Consider the following 23,820-nt stretch of genomic DNA (forward strand, 5'->3'; position numbering starts at 1 on the left):
GGTTAATAATTGGGAACTCTGGGGTTTTCACGTTGCTGTTTAGTCACTAAGTCAGGTCTGACTCTTGGGACCCCTTGGACTGTAGTCCACCAGGCTCCTCTGTCCATGGGGTTTCCCAGGCAGGCCTACTGGAGTGGGTTGCCATTTCCTTCTCCAGGGGATGTTCCTGACCCAGGGATTGAACCTGGGCTTCCTGCATTGGCAGTTGGATCTTTACGGACTGTGTCACTAGGGAAGCCATGTTCCAGGGAAGACTAGTTATTGGGACGTTATTAGCAAGCTTAGCTGGCCTGATGCAACCACACGAAGAAGAGTGAGGATTTGAACCTGTTTTCCGTGCTCACTTTGGCAGCACATATGCTAAAATTGAACCTGTTTTGCACCCCCAAAGCCCACATTCTTCACACTTGGTTTGTTTTTTTTTTTAGTAATTTTATTTATTTATTTTTGGTGGTGCTGTCTTCATTGCTGCAGACTTTCTCCAGCTGCAGTGACCAGGGGCTACTCTCTAGTTGCAGGGTGTGGCCTTCTCATTGGGGTGACTTCTCTTGTTGCAGAGCATGGCAGAGCATGGGTTCCAGGGCACATGAATGTCAGCACTTGCAGCTCCCGGGTTCTAGAGGACCAGCTCAACAGTTATGGCAAACGGGGCTTAGCTGCTCTGTGGCCTGTGAGATCGGCCTCGCTAGGGATCGAACCCGTGTTTCCTGCATTGACAGGTGGATTCTTTACCACTGAGCCTCCAGAGAGACCCCTGCCCACTGGTTTTCATCTCCACGTATTATTTTACCAAGCCCAGGACCCATCACTATCCAAGGGCACCATCTATCCAAGGCCAGCCGCATGTCTCAGAGCAGAACCCAAGGCTGTCCATATAATAGGCATCCCTGAAGAGCCTGGTGGCTGAGAGGGACTCCATCACACTTACTGCTCCAAAGGTGTGTTCCTGGGGCTTCTCTGGGTGGTCCAGAGGCTAAGACTTCACACTGCCAAAGCAGGGACCCAGGTTCAATCCCGGGTCAGGGAACTAAGATCCCACATGCTGTCCCTAAGAGTTCACATGCCCCCAACTAAAGATCCCACATGCTGTCCCTAAGAGTTCACATGCCCCCAACTAAAGATCCCACATGCCACAGTTAAGAGCTGGTGCAGCCAAATAAGTGAGGTTCGCACCTGACATTTATAAGCTAACTCGAAATGCCTTGAGGAAAGCCACTCCCAACACTTCCTCTCTGAATGCTTTTAGATTTACAGAAAAATTTCAAGAGAAGCGTTCCACATTAGTACGTTTGCCGTAACTGTATGCCATAATTAGTACAACTGCCATAATTGCCATTAGTCCATTTGACTAAGTTGCTAAGTCGTGTCCGACTCTTTGCGACACCTGAGACTGCAGCACGCCAGGCTTCCCTGTCCTCCGCAATCTTCCAGAGTTTGCTCAAACTCGTGTCCACTAAGTCAGTGATGCCATCCAACCATCTCATCCTCTGTCATCCCCTTCTCCTTACCCTAACTCTCGTCTTGGTACATTAATATTAACTGGAGTCCACATGGTATTCAGACTTTCTTCATTCTCACCTACTATTCTCTCTACATTCCAGGACACCCCATTTCATTTACCAGTCACAGGCTCCTCCCGTCCCAGTGACAGCCTCTGAGACCATCCTTGTTTTCCAGGCCCTCCACTGTTTCCAGACGGACCATGCAGGCATTTGCAGAATGTCTCAGCTGGGATCTGTCTGATGTTTCTGTCGTGATGACCGAGGAGTCGTGGATTTGGGGGGGGGGGGCGGGGGGTTGCAGAACACAGAGGTGAAATGTCCTGCTTATCATCAAATACAAGGACCATGCTGTCAATACAATGATCTCTACAGATGAGCTGGCAGGGTTAGCTGCACCAGCTTCTCTGTGGTCACACGGCCTCACCCCACCATTTCATCCCGGCCCCAGTGGAAGGAGCTCACCAAATGCAGCCCAAAGTATAAGACAAAAGGGCTCTGCTCCCCCCAACACACCCCATCCCACCCACCAAGGGCAGAAGACCTACAGAGAGTCACAACTTTTCCGCACAGATCTCTTTCCTCCATTTCTAAGGTACTTGATCACTTATGTCTATCAGTGTGGACTCGGGGATCGTTTATTATTATTATTTTTAATGTTTATTTCAAAACTTGGTTTATTTTTGGTTGTGCAGGGTCTTCCTTGCTGCACGGGCTTACTCTGGTTGTGGCAAGCGTGGGTTACTCTCAGTTACGATGCGTAGACTTCTCACTGTAGTGACTTCTCTTGTTGTCAAGCACAGGCTCCAGGGCTCCTGGGCTCCAGAGCTCAGTAGCTGCTCCGTGGCATGTTGAGATCTTAGTTCCCGGACCGGGGATCGAACCTGTGTGCCCAGCACGGCAAGGCAGCTTCTTAACCGCTGGACCAGCAGGGAAGCCCAGGGATATTTTACACACTACTTTATATGCCATTTTATTTCACAGCAGTTTTGGTCACAGGAAAGTCCAAGCTGGCTTCTGTATCCCTCATGGTTACAGGGTTTTCTGTGTGCGTGTGTGTCTGTTTTTCCTGCAGACTTCGTTTTGTATATTCCCGGCCCCAACCCGAGACTTGGTCATTCCTCCAAGGAGCCCTGGATCTTTTAATGGAGAAGCAGAGAGAGCACTTTGCCGACAAAGGTTCAGACTGTCAAAGCTACAGTTTTTCCAGTAGTCACCTTCGGATGTGAGAGGTGGACCATCAAGGAGGCTGAACACTGAAGAACGGATGCTTTCGAACTGTTGCGCTGGAGAAGACTCTTGAGAGTCCCTTGAACAGCAAGATCAAACCAGTCAATCCTTATAGGAAATCAACCCTGAATATTCATTGGAAGGACAGATGCTGAAGCTGAAGCTCCAATACTTTGGCCACCTGATGCGAAGAACTGACTCACTGGAAAAGACCCTGATGCTGGGAAAGATTGAGGGCAGGAGGAGAAGGTGATGACAGAGGATGAGATGGTTGGATGGCATCACCGACTCAATGGACATGAGTTTGGGTAAACTGCGGGAGTTGGTGATGGACAGGGAGGCCTCGCGTGGCACAGTCCATAGGGTCTCAAAGAGTCGGGCACGACTGAGCGACTATCACTTTCACTTTCATATTAGAAACCAGAATCTGACAGCTGCTTCTGCAGTAGAAAATCCATTTTTAAAAGAGACCCTCAATGAATGATTTCTAAAGAGGAAGTATTTTCATCACGTTAAGGTTTATCATCAGGTTTTCCTACATCCACGTTTCCTACAATGAGGCCAACTTAGCAAGCATATAAGATGCTCAGAGCTTACGCGTGGCTAACGCCATTAAGACTCAAAGTTGTAAATACCTGTAATAAGTGGAACACACATCTGCTTTTACTAGATAAGACATTTGTGCCCTTGAAAAAGTCCACAAATAAGAAGGGAACAGAACATGGTAAGCACCCTGGCACGCATACATCCCAAAGGAACTGTTCCTCTTATCTTAGCCTCTCAGACAAGCTTGGTGAAGCCTCAACCCGTACCCAAGTCACTTCACATGAACGGAGACCTTACAGTCCTTGAATCTCAGAAAGGAGGCTCTGCTCTCAGCATCTTTTGCTGTCTTATTACACGTCTTTGCTGTGAACGGGCCACAGCCACGTTAACCAAGCCAGAGACCAGTGAGATGAAAATGATGACAGGCGTGCCTATCAACGTTGCAGAGAACAACGCCAGAAACATCTGGACAGACGACCACTCAGGCCCCACCTCCCGTCCAGGAAGCGTCCTCACTGAACCCCATCCTTTAGCCCCCTGGCCAAGTCCCAGGGCTGGCAAGTCCTCTCTGTCTGGGTTTTGTGGGAGCAGAGCCGCACCCAGCCCTTCAGGGACCGTCCACGCCTGCTCCCAGGCCACAATAGCAGAGCCGCCGGCATGACGGGAACAGTGAGTTCCCCGAGGGCCGAAGTGTTTACCGTCTGATCCTTTGCAAAGCTTGTTGACCTCTGCGCTTGAGCCGAGACTCTCAGACTAGAGTCACACACGACCTTGTTTCTTTTTTTTTTTTTTGTTTCCAACCTCCCAAATTTTAGACCAAAGTGGGTGTAACTAATTTACATTCTCACCATCAATATGTAGAAATTCTATTGATCTACACAGAACACATAGTCTCAGCTGGGTTAGACGGGTGACAATTTAATGAGTGAAAAGGAGCATTTTTATTGCAATCTCTCTTTTAAAACTGTATTCAAGGACAGCTGATTTACCATGCTGTGTTAATTTCTGCTCTACAGCCAAGTGACTCAGCTATACATATAAATACATTCCTTCATACTCTTTTCCGTGATGGTTTACCACAGGATATTGAAAATAGTTCCCTGTGTTCTACAGTCAGTTCAGTTCAGCGGCTCAGTCGTGTCTGACTCTTTGCAACCCCATGGACTGCAGCACGCCAGGCCTCCCTGTCCATCACCAGCTCCCGGAGTTCACCCAAACCCATGTCTATTGAGTCGGTGATGCCATCCAACCATCTCATCCTCTGTTGTCCCCTTCTCCTCCTGCCCTCCATCTTTCCCAGCACCAGGGTCTTCTCAGATGAGTCAGCTCTTTGCATCAGGTGGCCAAAGGACTGGAGTTTCAGCTTCAGCATCAGTCCTTCCAATGAATCTTCAGGACTGATTTCCTTTAGGATGGACTAGTTGGATCTCCTCGCAGTCCAAGGGACTCTCTCAGAGAGTCTGCTCCAGGACCACAGTTCAAAAGCATCAATTCTTCACGCTCAGCTTTCTTTATGTGCTCTACAACAGGACCTTGTTTATCCATCCTGTATAGAATAGTTTGCATCTTCTAGCCACAAACCCCTAATCCTTTCCTTCCCCACACCAACCACAAATCTGTTCCCACACAGCATCATTTTATATTAATTAAAACAAACAAACAAACATTTTTTGTGGATTTCCAGCATTGATGTGATTTGAAAAACTGAGACGAAGCTCATATACCCAAAAATTCACCCTCTGTCAATGTCCAGTTTAGCAGCTTTTAGTAAATGCACGGCAGTGGGTAGCATCACCACTATCTCATTCCACACCCACACAGGAGCTCCACACCACTGGGACAGACTGCCATCCTCCCAACCTTCACCCACCTCCCCTGTGTCTCCACGGATCTGCCTTCTCTGGGCAGCATCTACACACAGAATCATGCAACGAGAGGTCTTTTACAATATTGTTAAATACGTCGTTTTGTTTTTACAGCTCTTAGATGTAAAACACAAAGTGTTTTACTAACACACAGTGTTAGTCACTCAGTCTGACTCTCTGTGACCCCATGCACTGTTGACCGCCAGGATCCTCTGTCCATGGGACTGTCCACGCAAGGGTACTGGAGTGGGTATACTGGAGGAATGGGTAGCCATTTCCTTCTCCAGGGGATGTTCCCGACCCAGGGACCAAACCTGGGTCTCCTGCGCTGCAGGCAGAATCTGTACCATCTGAGGCACCAGGGAAGCCATAAAACATAAAACAGATACCCAAGTGACATGAGAGCAGACGAATTAAGCCAACGTTTATTTAACGGCTTTGCTGGGAATGAACTGTTCCTCTCGTGGCCCCAGACGTCCCACTCCTTGTAGGTGCCGTTACCGCGGGTTCCCACGTGCCACGTAAGGACTCACCGCTCCCCTCTGCAAGGACAGGAGCCTCAGCTCTGCTGGCAGGGCACCGTGAGGGCTCACCCCTCGTGTGTGGAGACAGCTGGGTTCTCGCATGAGCCTGGACTCCACTTTTTGTCCCTGCTGGGGACATCCAGCTCATCACCTCCAACAATGTGACCCAAACACACACAAGGCGTGACCGTGCACACTATCCAGAACATCCTGGTAAGAATTCTACGATTTCTCAATGGGTACAAGCTTTCCCTTTGGGGTGATGAGGATGTTCTGGAGTGGATGGTGGTGATGGATGAACTAATTCCTACAGAGTGATGAGAATGTTCTAGAAGTAGACGGTGGTGATGGATGAACTAATCCCTTTGGGGTGGTGAGAATGTTCTAGAAGTGGATGGTGGTGACGGATGAAGTAGGCCTTTTGGGGTCATGAGAATGTTCTGGAAGCGGATGGTGGTGATGGATGAACTAATCCCTTTGGGGTCATGAGAACGTTGCGGAAGTGGACGGTGGTGACGCATGATGAACCAAGCCCTGGAGCCCTCCAACCACGGCCCTTACAAAGCTCCCTTTTGAATAACAGGGAGTCACAAGACAAAACCAGCCAGTAAGCAAACCTGCCCCTCCCTCAGCCTGGCTCTGCATTTCTGGAAGTCGCATGGCTACAAACACGAGGAGAGAATGCAGTGACAACTGAAGACGTTAAAAGCAGCACCAGACTCTGAGCGCCGGGCTTTCCCACGGCCGCTGCTCCTCATCTCTGGGAGCACGGAGGTCTGTCGGCAAGGCTGCACCGCCCGAAGGAAGCTGGACCCCGCCCTGGAAGGTTCAAGCTTGGCCTTCACCTTGCGGTCATCCCAGCGTGACTTCCTAATTAGCTGGCACGGCGGTTCTGAAGGGAAAAGCTGCAGCTGCCGCCTTCGCTCACTGAATTCAGGCCAGAAAAGCGAGCAGAACATGAGGGTGGAACACTCTCCGATTATGAAACCCTCTTGTGAGCAGCCTGTGAGTGCACGCAAGGTCAGTCCTGTGCATGAAATGAACGCATGAACACCAAGGGGAAAAGGGTGGCTGGGGGAACAGGGAGACTGTGATTGGCACATCCCCACTATTGAAGAAGAAAGTGGAAAAAAAACAGCCGAACTGTGAGTTGCTCAGTTGCATCTGATTGCGACCCCATGGACTGTAGCCCACCAGGCTCCTCTGTCCATGGGATTTCCCAGGCAATGATACTGGAGTGGGTACTCATTCCCTTCTCCAGGAGATCTTCCCGACCCAGGGACTGAACCCGCGTCTCCCAAGTTGCAGGCAGATTCTTTACCATCTGAGCCACCAGGGAAGCCCAAAGAGTGATGGAAAAGTGAAAGTTGCTCAGTAGTGTCTGACTCTTTGCGACCCCATGGACAGGTCCGTGGAATTCTTCAGGCCAGAACACTTAAGTGGGTAGCCTTTCCCTTCTCCAGGGGACCTTCCCAACCCAGGGATGGAACCCAGGTCTCCCGCCCTGCAGACAGATTCTTTACCAGCTGAGCCACCAGGGAAGCCCAAGAATAGTTGAGTGGGAAGCTTATCCCTTCTCCACGGGATCTTCCCAACCCAGGGATTGAACCTGGGTCTCCTGCCCTGCAGGCAGATTACTTACCATCTGAGCCACCAGGGAAGCTGCTGATACTGATGATACTATGTATAAAATATATAACTAGTGAGAACCTATTGTATAGCATAGGGAACTCCCTGCTCTGTGGTGATCTAAATGAGAAGAAACTTTTTCAAAGACAGCATATACATCTATGTGCATTTATACACACAGCTGATTCACTTTGCTATACAGCAGAAACTAACACGACATTGGAAAGCAACTATACTCCGATAAACATGAATGAATAAAAAAAGAAGTCAAACTAGGCATCGGGCTCTGGACACCAAGCCACCTCTCAGGGGAAGTCGTACAGGGAGGTGACCCTCGGCTGGATTTAAATGTGTTGATGGATTTACTATGAAAACATGCTTTTCCCTAAAAGAGCGTGATTTCAAACAGATTCCACCTTCTGGCTGTTACTGGGGTTAAGGATCCATTCTGAAGTCTCCACTGCGACCCCCCCTTTCTTCTCCACGTGTCCCAACAAAACACAAGCCTGCAGGTCAGAGCTGGCCGGCTGGCAGCAACTCCTCCTGGAGGGGGCGGAGGGGGCCGGGAGGAGGCTGGGGGCGGGAACCTGCCAGAGGCCACAGCGTCGGGCTCCACCCCACAGAACAGAATCCTCTACAATTTTTCCACATACCAAGAGGTGGGGGGTGGGGATGGTTTCTGGATGATTCAAGCACATGGCATGTAGGTGCACTTTGTTTCTGTAATTATCCCATGTGATAAATAAAGGAAATACTTGTACCGTAAAATCTGCTTGTGATAAGTAAGGAAATATTTGTACCACTCACGGTAATGTACAATCAGTGGGAGAGGGGAGCTTCTCTCTCTGCAACGAGATGGTCCCATCTGGGGGAGTGATGGGAGATATAGACACCAGAAGGGTGCTGCTTATGTCCAGTCTAGTCCATAATTGGGCTTCCCTGGCGGCTCAGCTGGTAAAGAATTTGCCTGTAACGCAGGAGACCCTGGTTCGATTCCTGGGTCGGGAAGATCCGTTGGAGAAGGGAAAGGCTACCCACTCCAGTATTCTTGGGCTTCCCTGGTGGCTTAGCTGGTAAAGAATCCGCCTGCAAGGCAGGAGACCTGGGTTCGATCCCTAGGTTGGGAAGATCCCCTGGAGAAGGGAAAGGCTACCCACTCCAGTATTCTGGCCTGGAGAATTCCATGGACTGTATAGTCCATGGGGTCACAAAGAGTCAGACACAACATAGCGACTTTCACTCACTCACTCACTAATCTTGCTTTGGTTGCTATCAGTGACTCAGCGGTAAAGAATCCACCTGCCAATGCAGGAGACACACAAGTTCGATCCCAGGGTCGGGAAGATCCCCCTGGAGGAGGGCATGGCAACCCACTCCAGTGTTCTTGCCTGGAGAATCCCATGGACAGAGCGAGCCTGGCGGGCTACAGTCCGTGGGGTCGCAAAGAGTCGGACACGACTGAGCACACACACAATATACCGCAGAAAACCCTGCTTCACAAAGATGCTGGAAATGGAAGCAGGCTTCTCAGTGCTTTTGTGGTAATCTCAGGATATTCCTCCTTGACTTGAATCCAGAACGTACGGACATTTGAAGTTGTCTCAAACATACTTTCAGGGACACCGTCATTTGCTATCTCAGGCAGTAATGCAAGTGATGGGGAAGGGCTGTAAATACAGATCCAGCTTTGCTCCTTCCCTCCTCTCTCCTGGTTCATTTCCTGCTGTGTGGCTGAGGGAGAGGGGTGGGGGGGGGGTTCCTACAGGGTCTGCAGCCCAGGGGGTTGGTGACCCCCTGCTCTACAAGGCTCTCATGTGTAAGGAGCAAGAATCCTTAGTTTAAACTTAGCTATCTCACAAGAGTTTCACACAGGATAGTGGCCAACTTCCCTGATGGGCTCCATGGGGGTCACAAAGAGTCGGACACGACTGAGCGACTTCACTTTCTTTCTTTCTTTTGCGGCCCACAAGTTCGTGGTACCAACTTTGAGGTGTTGATGTCTTGGCTCCAGAAAGCAAGGAGAGCCTGCTGCTTCATGTACTGCCAGGTCAACTAAAATTGTCAATACAAGTTCAGCAGCGGGGTCGTGCCAACAGAGAATCATTTTTTGCCACAACCCAGAAGGAGCAGAGTCCCACCTCCACTCATGTTCTGGTTAACAGATCAGCAAGTAGAGGGTGTTATTTTTTCAGTCCTGTCTTACCACGTAACATTTCACAAATTGACAATTATGCATCATCGCCCCAGTTGTAAGTATGGGTGTCTTTCTTTCCCTGCTACACTGGGAAGTCCTGTGGGGGTGGAACCTCTGTCCTACCTGATCCAGAACCAGAATTTTGAACCTCAGGAAAATGTTCTCAATTTGGAGAGTTGGGGGGAGAATGGATACCTGTCTATATAGGGCTGAGTCCTGTCACTATCCACCTGAAACTATCATATTCTTAACTGGCTATAGTGAGAGTGAAGTCTGTCAGTCGTGTCCAACTCTTTGCGACCCTGTGGACTGTAGCCCACCAGGCTCCTCTGTCCATGGGATTTTCCAGGCCAGGATACTGAAGTGGGTTGCCATTTCCTTCTCCAGGGGATCTTCCTGACCCAGGGATTGAACCTGGGTCTCCCCCACTGCAGGCAGATTCTTCACCATCTGAGCCACCAGGGAAGCCCTTATACAGACTGTTTTACATTAATTTATGCAAAACACGGGGCATCTTTAAATCTTTGCATTATAGATCTCAAAGGACAGTCCCTTGCCTGCATTTTCATTTATTTTATTCTCAAACTTAAATGTCTCGAGGGCACTCTCTCTGGCCGGTTACTTCAGAAACTAAAACATTCTCCAAAAGCAGCTGACCACGCCTTTTCGACATTCCTGTTCTAGAATTTCACTTGAGTCTCGCCACTCTTTAAAAGCCCACCGGATGATTCTGAAAATTGCTGGGTTGGTCTGGCAAAAGCAGAAACCTTCTGGAAGTCACTCCCTCAGAGTGGTTACCCACACAGCCTGCCAGAAGCCAAGACTGTGATGCACGCAGCATGTGATTCCCTCTCTCCCTCCCACCGCCATCTCCCCCCCGCAACCCACCTCGGTCGTCTTCACCCCTTCACTGCTGACCGTGCCATTGTAACACACAGAGTATGTACAGTGAAGCCATTTATTACGACTCTGCACAGCAGAGGAGCTGAAGTCCAACCAGCGCAGCAGCGATAGCTCTGCAGTTTAAAGGCCCGAGGCCGCCGCCGGGCAGGAGGGAAGCCCACCCACGTGTGCAGGGTTGCCCGCAGCCCCCCCCCCCCCCCCCACAATGCAGCACACTCGGGACTGCAGCGGGGCCAGGAGCCACTCTGATCAAGATGACAGCTGGTGCTCCGCACGTGATCTGTTCAGAACCCAGGGTCACAAAAGCCCCAACCGTGCCCGCGTCCCACGCCAGCACACGCAGACCACCACGCCTGCCCGCTCCGAGCCACCGTACCCTTGGGCGATGCTGCCAGCAGCCAGTTTTAGAGCCAAATGAAGTAAGACCCCGGCGGACCAGGCTCGCAGGAGCCAACATTCAAATCGGTCGTTTCTGCAACACAACCTTCAATTTCAAGGTTGATGTTTGAATCCGAGCAGCCCATCAACCCCCAGGGACCCTCAAGGCACAGAAAGATCTGCACTCAGTGACCCTACCGTGCACAAACCGGCTTCCATTTCTCCATCAGTGTTTTGTTTTTTTAAAAAAAATATTTATTTGGCTGTGCCAAGTCTTTGCTGCCGCATGTGGGATCTAGTTCTCTGACCGGGGAGAGAATCCAGGTCCCCCACACTGCGAGCTTGCTGTCCTGTCTTACCCACTAGGCCACCAGGGAAGACCCTTTTATCAGCCGTTTTGCAAATGAGATTAAAGCCCCGCTCCTGCAGTGACCTGCAATCCTCAGGCATGAGGTCCACACAGCGGTGTGTATTTCACCTAAATTCCACCCTCACTGCAGGAAGACAGCTACTCCAGACACATTTCAGAATGCATGCATATAATCGTGTTAACACCGCAGCCAGCCCATTTTTCCACACTCTGACCTGCTCCGGGGGAGCTGACCGATTTGATTTCTATTTTTAAAGCTCCAAATGAACTCATTAAAGAAGGCCTAACCCCCATCCTTTCATTAACAATCCTTCCAGGCAACTTGGATTCCCCCGCCAGCAACCCAGCTGCGCTCGAGTCGTTAAAGGGTCCCTTCAGTTTGCTGTTCTGCATGAAGCATTCCATTCAAGCCCATCACACTGGGTTTCTCTGTCATCGGAAAGAACTCGACTGCATGCAAAACACAGCAGCTGTCTGATGAACCAACAAAAATGCCATAAGGAGGGTGTTCAGAGTATCCCCGCCCTGGGTTTGCTGGCTCCACCGGCAGTGGTGAGGGGCCTCGGGGAACCCCAACTGGTGACCACCCACTTCAGGTCTGGCCGAAACCACACTCCCGACCATGTTACCCGAGCCCTCACCCGTTGTAAAGCAGCCCACCCGCCCCCCAAGATGCCTCCTCAGTGACCCTGAGTCCAAGATTCTCCTACCTTGGGGTGGGGCCTCTGTCCTTGGCCCGTGCCACCGAAGAAAGCTCCGTGTGCTCCCCCGGGTCCCCCGCTTGCCGTTGAGATTCCACGGAGGCGTCCTGCCAAGGGCGGCACAATGGGACACCCAGTCATCAAGCGGCCTCCCCCGCCCCCCAGAACCTCCGAGATCACGAACCCCCTCATTGTGGGCACGCCCTGGGAGCCAGCCCCCACGAACTGGGAGACGTGGCCTGCGGTCAGCTGGCCTGGGGACTGTCAGCCCAGCCCTCGTCAAAATGACTCAAGGAGACCGCGGACCACTTGGGCTCTGGGCAGGAAGCAGGACTCCCACGTGAGGGCTGGAAAGCTGTGTGACATGGTGGCCCCCAAACCCCACCCAGTCAAATCAAAATGCTGCTGGTCACACAGCTCACCGCAGTCACAGCTCAAGCCCTGGGACCTGGAGTCTGGCAGCCTGGTCTCTTGACCTCGACAACATGGAATTCTCGAAGGTCATGTGGCACAGGGCGCCATCTCAGGGGACACACACGCCCTAGGTGTCCCCAGGCCTTTCTGTACCGTGGGGCCACACAGAAACCAGCACCTCTCTTCACACACGCACACAGATTCATAAGTGTGTAACAAAGCGATCGCTGGTTCTATTGTTTACAAGAGCCTCCATCTGATGCTGCAGGAAATCTTTCCTTTGAAATACACCCCTGCAGATGGAAGGAGCGGAAAAGGCAGAGACAGGGAGACTGACTATGAACCGTGAAGTATGAACACAAGCACGGAGGTTTTTTTTAGAAAGCTTAACATCAGCTTTCACCATCAACACACCTAAGAAAAGTGCGATAGTTTAAAGCATTGCACTTTCAGTTACACTCGCCCCAGAGCAATCTTTAAAAATATCTGACCCCATAAAATAAAAACCAAATGAGAACAGTAAAAGTATGAAGTGACATCAATATGTGAGAAATGTCTAACATATGTTGTCTGAAGGGTGGACATAAAGCATCCCTTTTCATTTCAGAGAACAACTTAACCATTTCCTATTGTCTCCCCCGGTTTTTCCCCATTGTATCAAGGGCAAGCTAATCAGGGGGGAAGACAGCTTCAGCTAGAGATGAAGCTGGGAACTTGAGATGTGGGGGAAACCAGGGCATCTGCAATTGTCCTGAATGTGTGGACCTGGTATCCAGGTACCACTCACAGGAGCTGATATACTGGCTGAGCCTGGTACACAGAAATGCTTGGACATCAGAACACAAGTCACCATGACACCGGGCCATGCTGTTCCGGGGGTGTCCCATTTGTGCCTTAAGATGGGGTCAGCGGAGGCTGTGTCTGGTCCCCTGCAAGATGCTTACCTGCTTGTAGAGATCCGTGGAAGGCGATGACCGGGACCTTTCGTGGACGTACTGCGGCCTCTCCTGCTGGTCCACACCCACGTCGAGAATGTTGTCGGCGGAGTGGTACCTGCCGGCACCCCTGGCTTCCGGCGCCTTCCTCTGTTCCCTCCAGGAGGCTTGATACTCTGCAAAGGTGCCCAGCCTCTGCGGCGGGATGGGTTTCCCTGCCTTTCCATCTTTTCCAGGGCCTGCTGTCCACAGCATCTCCGGCTTCTCCCTGGGGAAGCCACAGGGCACCGGCCTCGGCCCCGGCTGGGGGCCCACGGGCTTGCTGGTTTCCTCAAAAAACTTCCACCTGTCGGCAAAGGTGCGCATGTTCTCGTCGGGGGGTGCGGGGCGCTGGTCCCCCGCCAGCCCCACCGCGTTCATCTTCTCGGGCTCTGAGTAGGACTTTAGTTTCTGCTCGGCGGTGAAGCGCCTCCGGCTTCCAATGCGCGCGCCGCTGCTGCCGGGGGCGTGCGAGGGAGGCCCGGCACCCGGGGCCCCCTCCCAGACGCGGGGAGCTGGCTCCGGGTCCGCTGTGCTGGGCTCCAGGTCGCGGCGCCGGAACGACGTGGCCCTCAGGACGCGGGCCTGCGCCTCCTTCAGGTGGTCCTTATAGGTGCCGCCGGGGAAGGCGGTCTCCGGGTCGGCCACTGGCTGCGCCCCGGAGGCGCGCGCCTCCGTCTCCACATCGTCTTCCTCCTCCCCCTCCTCCTCCGCAGAGCTGGCCAAGGTGGCCGTGCTCCGGCTCTTCTGCAGCCTGGCTCGCCGCTGCTGGATCTCATTCCTCAGGGTGGTGGCGAAGCGATCGCTCCTCCGGAGGGGCTTGGCTGCCGGGACCTCGGGCGGCGTTGCTGCCGCGTCCTCGTGGCCAGTTTCAGGCCAGCACGCCCCTTCCCGGCTCAGCGAGTGCAGCATGGGCGTCTGCAGGGGGCAGATCTCACCGCCCCCGTCTTCCAGGCTGCCCACCACCCTCTTCCTATCGCGTTTGTCCAGGAGGCCGGCCCCTGGTGGGTCCTCCGGTGCCCTGTCCACCGGCTCCGCCCTGCTTCTCTGCCGTGCGCCCGGGGCGCCCTCCAGCCGGGACGGGTAGCAGCGGGGCTGGGGGGCCGGGGCGCCCCACTGGGGACCGGGTCTGGACATCACGCAATAGTAGCGGCTCTGTGCGCCAGAGTCGCCCCTCTGGTCGGCAGCGCGTGGCCCTCCGACAACAACGGCAGCAGGGCTGTCGTCCGCGAGGCGGTCAGCGGGGAAGGGCTCCCCAAGCCACGTGGCGGCCCTGGGGCCCTCGCGGAAGGGGCCCTCGTCGCTGGAGTGGCGCGGGTGTTGGCACGCAGGCGAGGGCTGCGGGCGGCGCACGTCAGTGCTGGAGAGAGAAGCCTGCAGCCGGTTGGGGGCCCCCAGGAGGACCCGAGCCCCGCTGTCGCAGGCCGGCCCCCCGCAGTCCAGGTGCACCCCGGGCATGCAGCCCAAAGAGCTCGCGGCTCTCCAGCCTTCGCCCCCGCGGGCCGGCCTCGACGGCTGATCAGCAGGCTCAGGTCTCTTCCAGTCGTCGCCGTGGGGCTGCACGCGGCTTAGGCCCGGCAAGGGCTGTGCGGGGGCAGCGTCTGCTGAGAACGTGGGGCCCTGGGTCTGCTCGTGGCTCCTGGTGGCAGCGAAGCTGTCTCGGCGGAGCGGGGGAGGCGGCGGGGGAGGGGACGGAGGGGCTCGTCTCTTATCTGGAACATACCAGACGGGCCCTGAGCTGGACCGCCCGCAAGCAGCTAGCTTGGGCTCGGGGCCGTCCTCGGGGACCCGGGGCGGGAAGCACCCCAGGGGCTCCTCGGCACGCTGAGGGTCGCCGGCCGTCGGGCCCGGCCGGCTGTCTGCTGCAGCGGAGGCCTCCCACAGGCCCACTTTGTAGAGGATGTTCTCGGCCGAGGATGCGTCCGCCTTGGGCAGGGTATGGTCTGGCGTGCTGGAGCGGGTGGAGAATGAGCCGTAAGCCGAGTCCCGCTTGCTGGCGCCACCCAAGCGGTCGATGCTGCTGCTGGACTTGGCCGCCGAGAGGCGCCCCGGCGGGTCGGGCTGGGAGGACGGGTCCAGGCTGTCGACACTCCCCAGCGAGCTGAAGTGGTCGGAGGTGCGCTGCAGGTTCGCTGGCTCCCAGGCGCCGCCCGACAGGTCCTGGGAGGAGGAGCTAGGAAAGGAGAAACCAGAGGCAACAGAGGGGGGCTTTAGGGCCGGGTTGTAGGCAAGGGCAAGAGGCCACGGTGCACGTGGGCGCAGCTGCCCCCGTGCAGACATCACCTGCACTAACCACTCTTCCCCCATGGAGATCCCTGGACGGGAAGGTGAATACGGGTGTGCGCAACCGTGTCCCACTCTTCGCAACCCCCATGGACTGTAGCCCGCCAGGCTCCTCTGTCCATGGGACTCTCCAGGCAAGAATACCGGGGTGGGTTGCCATTTCCTTCTCTGCAGGATCTTCCCGACCCAGGGATGGAACCTGCATCTTCCTGCATGTCACCGGGGCAAAGCACGGGGAAGGTGAGAGCACCGCATCTAACTTTTCACGTTTCAAACAGCAGCTTTTCGGAGGCAGGCTGAAAGGGTCGGAGTCCTACCCACTGGATGCCATTTCCCGAACAGAAAACCTTCAATGCTGCAGTACATTTCTAGAGGCAACACCCACAGGCTGGGCGGAAGTCCGCAGCGTGCAGAAGTGTCCTGGATAGCAAACTGCAGCCCACAAAGCTAAGGATGGCTTTTAGGTTTTCTAGTAGGGGGAGAGGGCAAAATTCAAAGAGTACCACATGATCCATAAAAACGATCTGAAATTCAAATTTCAGTGCTCATAAATATAGAGCCTGAGGGGAAGATGGTCATGGCTGTGTGTCAGCTCCAAACAGAGCTGGGCAGTTGCCAAAGACACCTGCCCACCAGCTAGAAAGTGTATGTGGCCCATTGCAGAACAAGTTCGTGAGCCTCTGGTTTAGTGCATGAAATAATTTGTGCTATGCACTGCAAGCACGAGGAAAGCCATCAAAAAGAGAAGGATCTTCAACTTAAAAAGGCAAGTTCAAAGATAAGATTATATTTGCAAAACCCAAATATTAAATTACATCCATTCCTCACTTTGCTGCACTTTCCGGATAGTGCTTCCTCCCTGGCCCCCAAATTGAAGGTTTGTGGCAATTCTGCACCAAGAAAGCCTACATGTGCTATTTTCCCCAACACCGTTCACTCTGCCACGTTTTAAAGATTATTGCAGTATTTCAAATTTTTTTCATTATTATTTCTCATGGTGATTTGTGACCGTTCATGTTGACTATTGCAAAAGGACTGCCACTCACTGAAAGCTCAGATGATCATTAACATTTTTTTAGTATTTTAAGACTCAGGTATGCAGTTTGTTTTCTGATAGGACAATATTGCATACTTAAAGCTCTCAACGGTGAAACTACTTATCCAGGCATGTAAAGTGCTTCATTGAAGCTCAACAAAGCTGGAAGGGTGAAAAAAACAAAACAAAACTGCATCTCCTTTAGGTTGGAGAGGAACCAAGATGATAAAGAAAAATGTGTGACCCTGGGAAAGACACAAGAGTGTGAGCTGGCTAAGTCACATGACTGGGGGGGGGGCGGCGGCCAATAAACACTGGGCTCCACACCATGTCCTCGGAGGACAGACCAGGTCCCCTACCAGAAATGGAGCACGTTTCTCTCCATCCTGTCTCCCACATTCCTGAGTGGATTTTTCCAGGAGATTCTAAGTCCAAGCAGATAGAAATAAAGCTCAGTGCAGTTTCCACAGGGCACCTGGGTGTCTTAGGTCAAAAACAGCCAAATGGGCTTCATGGAGATCCTATTACATGAAGTCACTGCCATAATGCACTCTGAGGCCCACTTTTTTACTTAAGTGTTAACACTGGGATGATAATCTGGGTTTTTCAAAAGTACCCTGGGCTCCAAATACTACCACCTCTTATGGCTGTAAATAGGTAAAATTGTAGTTATTTATTTAGCTGGGCATGTCTTGGTGGCGGCCCATGTGCTCCTTAGCTGTGTCATGCCAAGACTCAGTTGTGGCATGTGGGATCTAGTTCCTTGACCAGGAATTGAACCTGGGGATCTTGGAGCTCGGAACCCTAGCTACTGGACCACCAGGGAAGTCCCCGGAATATTCTATTTAAGGCGCATTTTCCTTTACAGCAGTCATTTATTAATAGTCAAAAATTGACTTTGAGATAGTTATGTTAGCTCCGAATACACACACAGACACACACAGTCATACATTATCACACATATGCTCACGTGCACACACACACACTCACATACAAATACACGTACACATTCACACATGCACTTCTGCACACACCCCACAGGCACACTACTGGCTGTTACCATCATCCTTCTAATAGAGTAGTGAGGTATGACAGAAAGTGAAGAAGAACTAAAGAGCCTCTTGATGAAAGTGAAAGAGAAGAGTGAAAAAGTTGGCTTAAAGCTCAACATTCAGAAAACTACAATCATGGCATCCGGCCTCATCACTTCATGGCAAATAGATGGGGATACAGTGGAAACAGTGGAAGACTTTATTTTTGGGGGCTCCAAAATCACTGCAGATGGTGATTGCAGCCATGAAATTAAAAGACACTTACTCCTTTGAAGCAAAGTTATCACCAACCTAGACAGCATATTAAAAAGCAAAGACATTACTTTGCTAACAAAGGTCCAACTAGTCAAGGCTATGGTTTTTCCAGTAGTCATGTATGGATGTGAGTGTTGGACCATAAAGAAACCTGAGCATGGAAGAATCAATGCTTTTGAACTGTGGTGTTGGAGAAGACTCTTGAGAGTCCCTTGGACTGCATGGAGATCCAACCAGTCCATCCTAAAGGAAACCAGTCCGGAGTGTTCATTGGAAGGACTGATGTTGAAGCTGAAACTCCAATACTTTTGCCACCCGATGTGAAGAGCTGACTCATTTGAAAAGACCCTGATGCTAGGAAAGATTGAAGGCAGGAGGAGAAGGGGATGACAGAGGATGAGATGGTTGGATGGTATTACCGACTCAGTGGACATGAGTTTGAGCAAACTCCTGTCGCAAAGAATCAGACACAACTGAGTGACTACTGAGCTGGGACTAGTGAGGACACTTGCCACTAACCGAGATGACTGGTCAGCTCCCTGTGGCCAGCAGAAGCATCTCCCAGCCAACACCCCCATGGTGCTGTCTGGGGGTGGCATTTGCCCTTCTGACCCTGAAATGTGGGCTCCAGATAAGCCAGCTTGACCAGCCCTCCCCCTTCTACCAACTCACAATTCTCAGGCCCTCTGACTCACAGTCACCAAGAAACCACCAGGCCTCCAAGGCTGGTCCCAAGCCTGGCACATGGGCTGTGAAGGCCCCTGGTTTAAAGCAACCTGGGAGAGAGGGTGCTGGTGTAGTACAGAATCCCCTGGGAAGCTTTGGCAAAATACACCTGCTCAACACGTAAGTGACTCCCGCCTTCTCATCTGCACGTAAACATCTCTAAAGAAGGGTGGTGACGTGCACAGCCATCCCACTCAGCTGGCTCAAAGGGATTCGGCCAAAACTGATCTATCAATTAGACGACATAAATGAGAGAGCATGCTTGCCCATCCTTTCTCCTGGTGTTTTATTTTTTTTGTTTGTTTCCAAGTATTATACATCTGCCTACTCAGTGAAAAAAAAGTTAGAATTGTCCCAGTAATGATGCATCCATAGACTTTTCTCATCAGAAAAGGAACATCATTCTGAAGTCAAGAAAGGCACCATATAAAATATAACAATCCACAATCTATGGGATGCAGAAAAAGCAGTTCTAAGACAGAAGTTTACAGCAATGCAAGTTTATCTTAGGAAACAAAAAAACTCAAATATTCTAACCCTATATTCTAAAGGGACTACAAAAAGGAACACACAAACTCCAAAGATAGTAGAAGGGAAGAAATCATGAAGATTAGAGCAGAAATAAATGAAATACAGACTAAAAAACACTAAGATCAAACTAATACCTGATTTTTTAAAAGATGAACAAAATTGATAAACCTTTGGCCAGACTCATCAAGAAAGAAGAGGACCCCAAAATCAGTAAAGTCAGAAATGAAATTATAACTGATACCACAGAAACACAAAGGATCTTATGAGATAATTATATGAACTACATTGCAATAAAACAGACAATCTAGAAGAAGTGGAAAACTTTCAAGAAACATACAATTTCCCAAGATCAAACCAGAAGGTAGAAAATATGAACAAACTAATTAGCAGCAACAATTAGCTGCTCAATCTAATTAAAAAAAAAAAAACTCCCAACAAACAAAAGTCCAGGACCATATGGCATCACAAGTGAACTCTACCAAACATGCATAGAAGAGTTAACACCTTTCCTTCTCAAACAATTGCAAAAATTGCAAAGAAAGGAATGCTTCTGAACTCATTCTACATGGCCAGCATCACTGTGATACCAAAACCAGACAGAGATATCACACACAAAAAATAAAACTACAGGCTAGTATCACTGATGAACATAGATGAAAAGTCCTCAATAAAACAGTCACAAACTGAATCAAAATATACATTAAAAGGATTATACACCATGATCAAGTGGAATTTATCACAGGATATACCAAGGATGCTTCCATATCTGCAAATTAACCAATGGGATACACAACATTAACAAACTGAAGAGTAAAAACCATAGGATCATCTCAAGAGATGCAGAGAAAGCTTTTGATAAAATTCAGCATCCATTTTGATAAAAACTCAACCACGTGGGCATACAGGGGACGTACCTCAACATAATGAAGGCCATATATGCAAAAGTCACAGCAAAGATTATACTCAACAGTGAAAAGCTGAAAGCATTTCAGGAACAAGGCAAGGATGCCCATTCTCATCTCTTTCATTCAACAAAGTTTTGGAATTCCTAGCCACAGCAATTGAAGAGAAAGAAATAAAAGGAATTCAAGCTGGAAAGAAAGAAGTAAAACTGTCTCTGTTTGCAGATGATGTGATATTATACACAGAAAATCCTAAAGATGTCACCAAAAAACTCCTACAAGACCATCAATGAATTTGGTCAAGTTGCAGGATATGAAATTAACATAAAGAAATGTGTTGCATACTAACCATGAACCATCAGACAGAGAAACTGAGCAAACAATCCATTTAAAACTGCATTAAAAAGAATTAAGTACCATGACTTCCCTGGTGGTCCAGAGCTTAAGAGTCCCAGCTTTCACTGTGAGGGGTGTGTGTCTGATCCCTGGTTGAGAAATCAAGATCCCATGTGCCCCCCAGTGTGGAGAAAAAAAAAAAATATATATACACACACACACACACACACATACATACCTAGGAAAAAAATTTAACCAAGGAGGTAAAAGACCTATAGTCAGAAAACCATAAGACACTGACAAAAGAAGCTGAAAATGCCATACACAGAATGGAAATATATACTATGGACTGGAAAAATACTGTTAGAATGACCATACTGCTCAAAGCAATCTACAGATTCGAAGCTATCCTTATCAAAACACCAATGGCATTTTTAACAAAATTAGAACAAATCAATTCTAAAATTTGCATAGTAACATCAAAGACCCTGAAGAGCCAACACAACCTTGAGAAAGAAGAAGAGAGATGGAGGTATCCGACTACACTACAAAGCTACGGTCATCAAAACAGTATGGCAGTGGCACAAAAACAGACATATAGGTCAGGAAACGGAATAGAGAGCCCTGAAATAAACCCACACACTTATCGTCAACTAGTCTATGACAAAGGAGGCAAGGATATACAGTGGAGAAAAGACAGCCTCTTCAGTAAGTCATGCTGGGAAAACTGAATAGCTACATGCAAAAGAAGGAAACTAGAACATTCTCTAACACGGTATTAAAAAAAAAAAATCTCAAAAATGGATTCAGCACTTAAATTTAAGACCAGAAAGCATAAAACTCCCAGAGGAAAACATAGGCAGAACACCCTTTGACATAAATTGTAGCAGTATTTTTGGGGATCTGCCTCCTAAGGCAAAGTAAAGAAATGCAAAAATACACAACCGGGACCTAATTAAAATGAAAGGTTTTTTCAGAGGAAAGGAAACCATCAACAAAATGAAAAGACAGCCTACTGAGTGGGAGAAAATATTTGCCAATGACACGACCAATGAGGGGTTAATATGTAAAAAATAAACAGATCCAACTCTATCTGAAAAATAAATACCTGATTAAAAAATGGGCAGAAGGGACTTCCCTGGCAGTCCAGTGGTTAAGACTCTGCCCTTCCCCTGCCGGGGTGGAGAGTTCTATCCCCAGTTGAGGAACTAACATCCCACACGACGCACATGGGCCAAAAATACATTAATAAATAATGGTTAGAAGACCTGAATAGACATTTTCCCAAAGGAGACATACAGATGGCACACGAAAATCTGCTCGGCATCAGTAATCAGAGAAATGCAAACCAAAACCACAATGAAGTATCACCTCACACCTGTCAGAAGGTCTGTCATCAACGAGACAACAAATAACAAAAGCTGGTGAGGATACGGACAAAAGGGAACCCTTGTTCACCATTGGAAAGCAGCATGCAAGTTCCTAGAAAGCTAAAAAGAGAACTACCATAGGACACAGCAATTTCACCCCTTGGTATACACCCTCCCCCCCCCCAAAAAAAATGAGAACACTAATTCAAAAAGATAACATGCACCCCAGTGTCCATAGCAGCATTATTTACAGTGCTCAAGATACGGAAGTAACCTAAAAGTCCATCAACAGCTGAATAGATTAAAGACGACGTGGTATATATCACTCACACACACACACACACACACACACACACACAATGGAATACTACTCAGCCATAAAAAAAGAATGAAATTTTGCCATCCGTATCAACATGGACAGGCTTGGAGGGCATTATGTCTGATGAACTAAAGTGGAGAAAAACAAATACTGCGTAATGTCACTTATATGCGGAATAAACAACAACAAAGAGATGCAGACTCACAGACATACAGAATGAACTAGTGATTACCAGTTGGTGGAGGGAAGGAGGGAGGGACAGGATAGAGGTAGGATAGTAAAGTACAAACGATAAAATAAATACACTACAAGGATATATTGTATGGCACAGGGAACACAGCCAATATTTTACAATAACTCTCAATGGAGTATGTGTGTGCTGTGCTTAGCTGCTCAGTCGTGTCTGACTCTCTGTGACCCCATGGATGGTAGCCCGCCAGGGTCCTCTGTCCATGGGGATTCTCCAGGCCAGAATACTGGAGTGGGCAGCCTTTCCCTTCTCCAGGGGAATCTTCCCAACCCAGGGATCGAATCCAAGTCTCCCACCTTGCAGGCAGATTCTTTACCAGCTGAGCTACCACGGAAGCCCAAGAACACTGAAGTGGGTAGCCTATCTCTTCTCCAGGGGAACTTCCCGACCCAGGAATCGAACCGGGGTCTCCTGCATTCCAAGAACACTGGAGTGGGTAGCCTATCCTTCCTCCAAGGGATCTTCCCGACCCAGGAAATTGAACTGGGGTCTCCTGTATTCCAAGAACCTGGAGTGGGTAGCCTGTCCCTTGCCCAGGGGATCTTCTGGACCCAGGAATTGAACTGGGGTCTCCTGCATTCCAAGAACACTGGAGTGGGTAGCCTATCCTTCCTCCAAGGGATCTTCCCGACCCAGGAAATCGAACCGGGGTCTCCTGTATTCAAAGAACACTGGAGTGGGTAGCCTGTCCCTTCCCCAGGGGATCTTCCGGACCCAGGAATTGAACCGGGGTCTCCTGCATTGCAAGGCGGATCCTCTCCCCAGCTGAGCTACATGGGAAGCCCGTTAGATGGGAGTAGCATCTCGAAAAATTGGGACTCATGAGGCTGCATAGCTGAAATGAAGACTACGGTAAATGAGCTGCACTGCAACACGAAGGAAAAGAAAGAAACGCGTGGTGACGACAGGGCAGGGCTGTCAGCAGTGTGGCAGAAAGAGAAAGCAGCTCCCCAACCCCTGGAGGAGAGGGGGAAGAAGGCAGAAGGTGTGCCTACCTGGCGTGGTACCGGCTCGGCCGAGAGGGGCAGGGGAACAGAGGTGCAGCTGCCTCGGAGTGGCTGTTGGAGAACTTGGTGGCATGCCAGGAGTGTGGCCTCCAGCTCAGCTCATTCCTCCTGGAGGGAAAAAAAAAAGGATGCACACGACTCAGGGACGTCACACCAAGGACCACTTCATGCCAAGAAAGGAATGAGAGGCAGAAATCATTCGTGTGATTCACAGCATCGTGGTCGGGCACTTCCCGTTAACATCTGGGCACCAGCACTCCTGGGACAGGTTCGTTACTGGAGAACTGACCTGAGCGCAGAGAGACAATCACTGGCTCCCAGGTGCAAACTGGCCCTCAGGATGCCAAAATGATTGTTTCTTTTTAAACATGTTTTCAAACTGTTTTTTTTGGCATAGTGGAATCCTGGCTTCCTGACCAGCGATCAAACCCACAGCCCTTGCCCTGGAATCTGGGTCGTAACCACTGGACTGCCAGGGAAGTCCTCCAAATTTCTTCGAGGTAAGTAGATACATACATCTTGCCTT

General features: G+C 50.2%; 1 protein-coding gene across 3 annotated transcripts in view; it reads right to left on the reverse strand.

Annotated features, from left to right (window-relative positions):
• Positions 1-23,820, reverse strand: part of SHROOM2 (shroom family member 2) — a 60,016-nt gene that overhangs the window by 34,852 nt on the left and 1,344 nt on the right. For all 3 annotated transcript variants that reach the window (XM_043457750.1, XM_043457749.1, XM_043457748.1), the window contains exons 2-4: positions 23,283-23,402; positions 13,198-15,400; positions 11,849-11,946 (exon numbers count right to left, since the gene is read on the reverse strand). In XM_043457750.1, coding sequence (XP_043313685.1) covers positions 11,849-11,946; positions 13,198-15,400; positions 23,283-23,402 — 2,421 coding nt within the window. The remainder of the gene's footprint in view (positions 1-11,848; positions 11,947-13,197; positions 15,401-23,282; positions 23,403-23,820) is intronic.

The sequence above is a fragment of the Cervus canadensis genome, chromosome X (genome assembly GCF_019320065.1).
Source record: "Cervus canadensis isolate Bull #8, Minnesota chromosome X, ASM1932006v1, whole genome shotgun sequence".
Taxonomy (NCBI): Eukaryota; Metazoa; Chordata; class Mammalia; order Artiodactyla; family Cervidae; genus Cervus; species Cervus canadensis.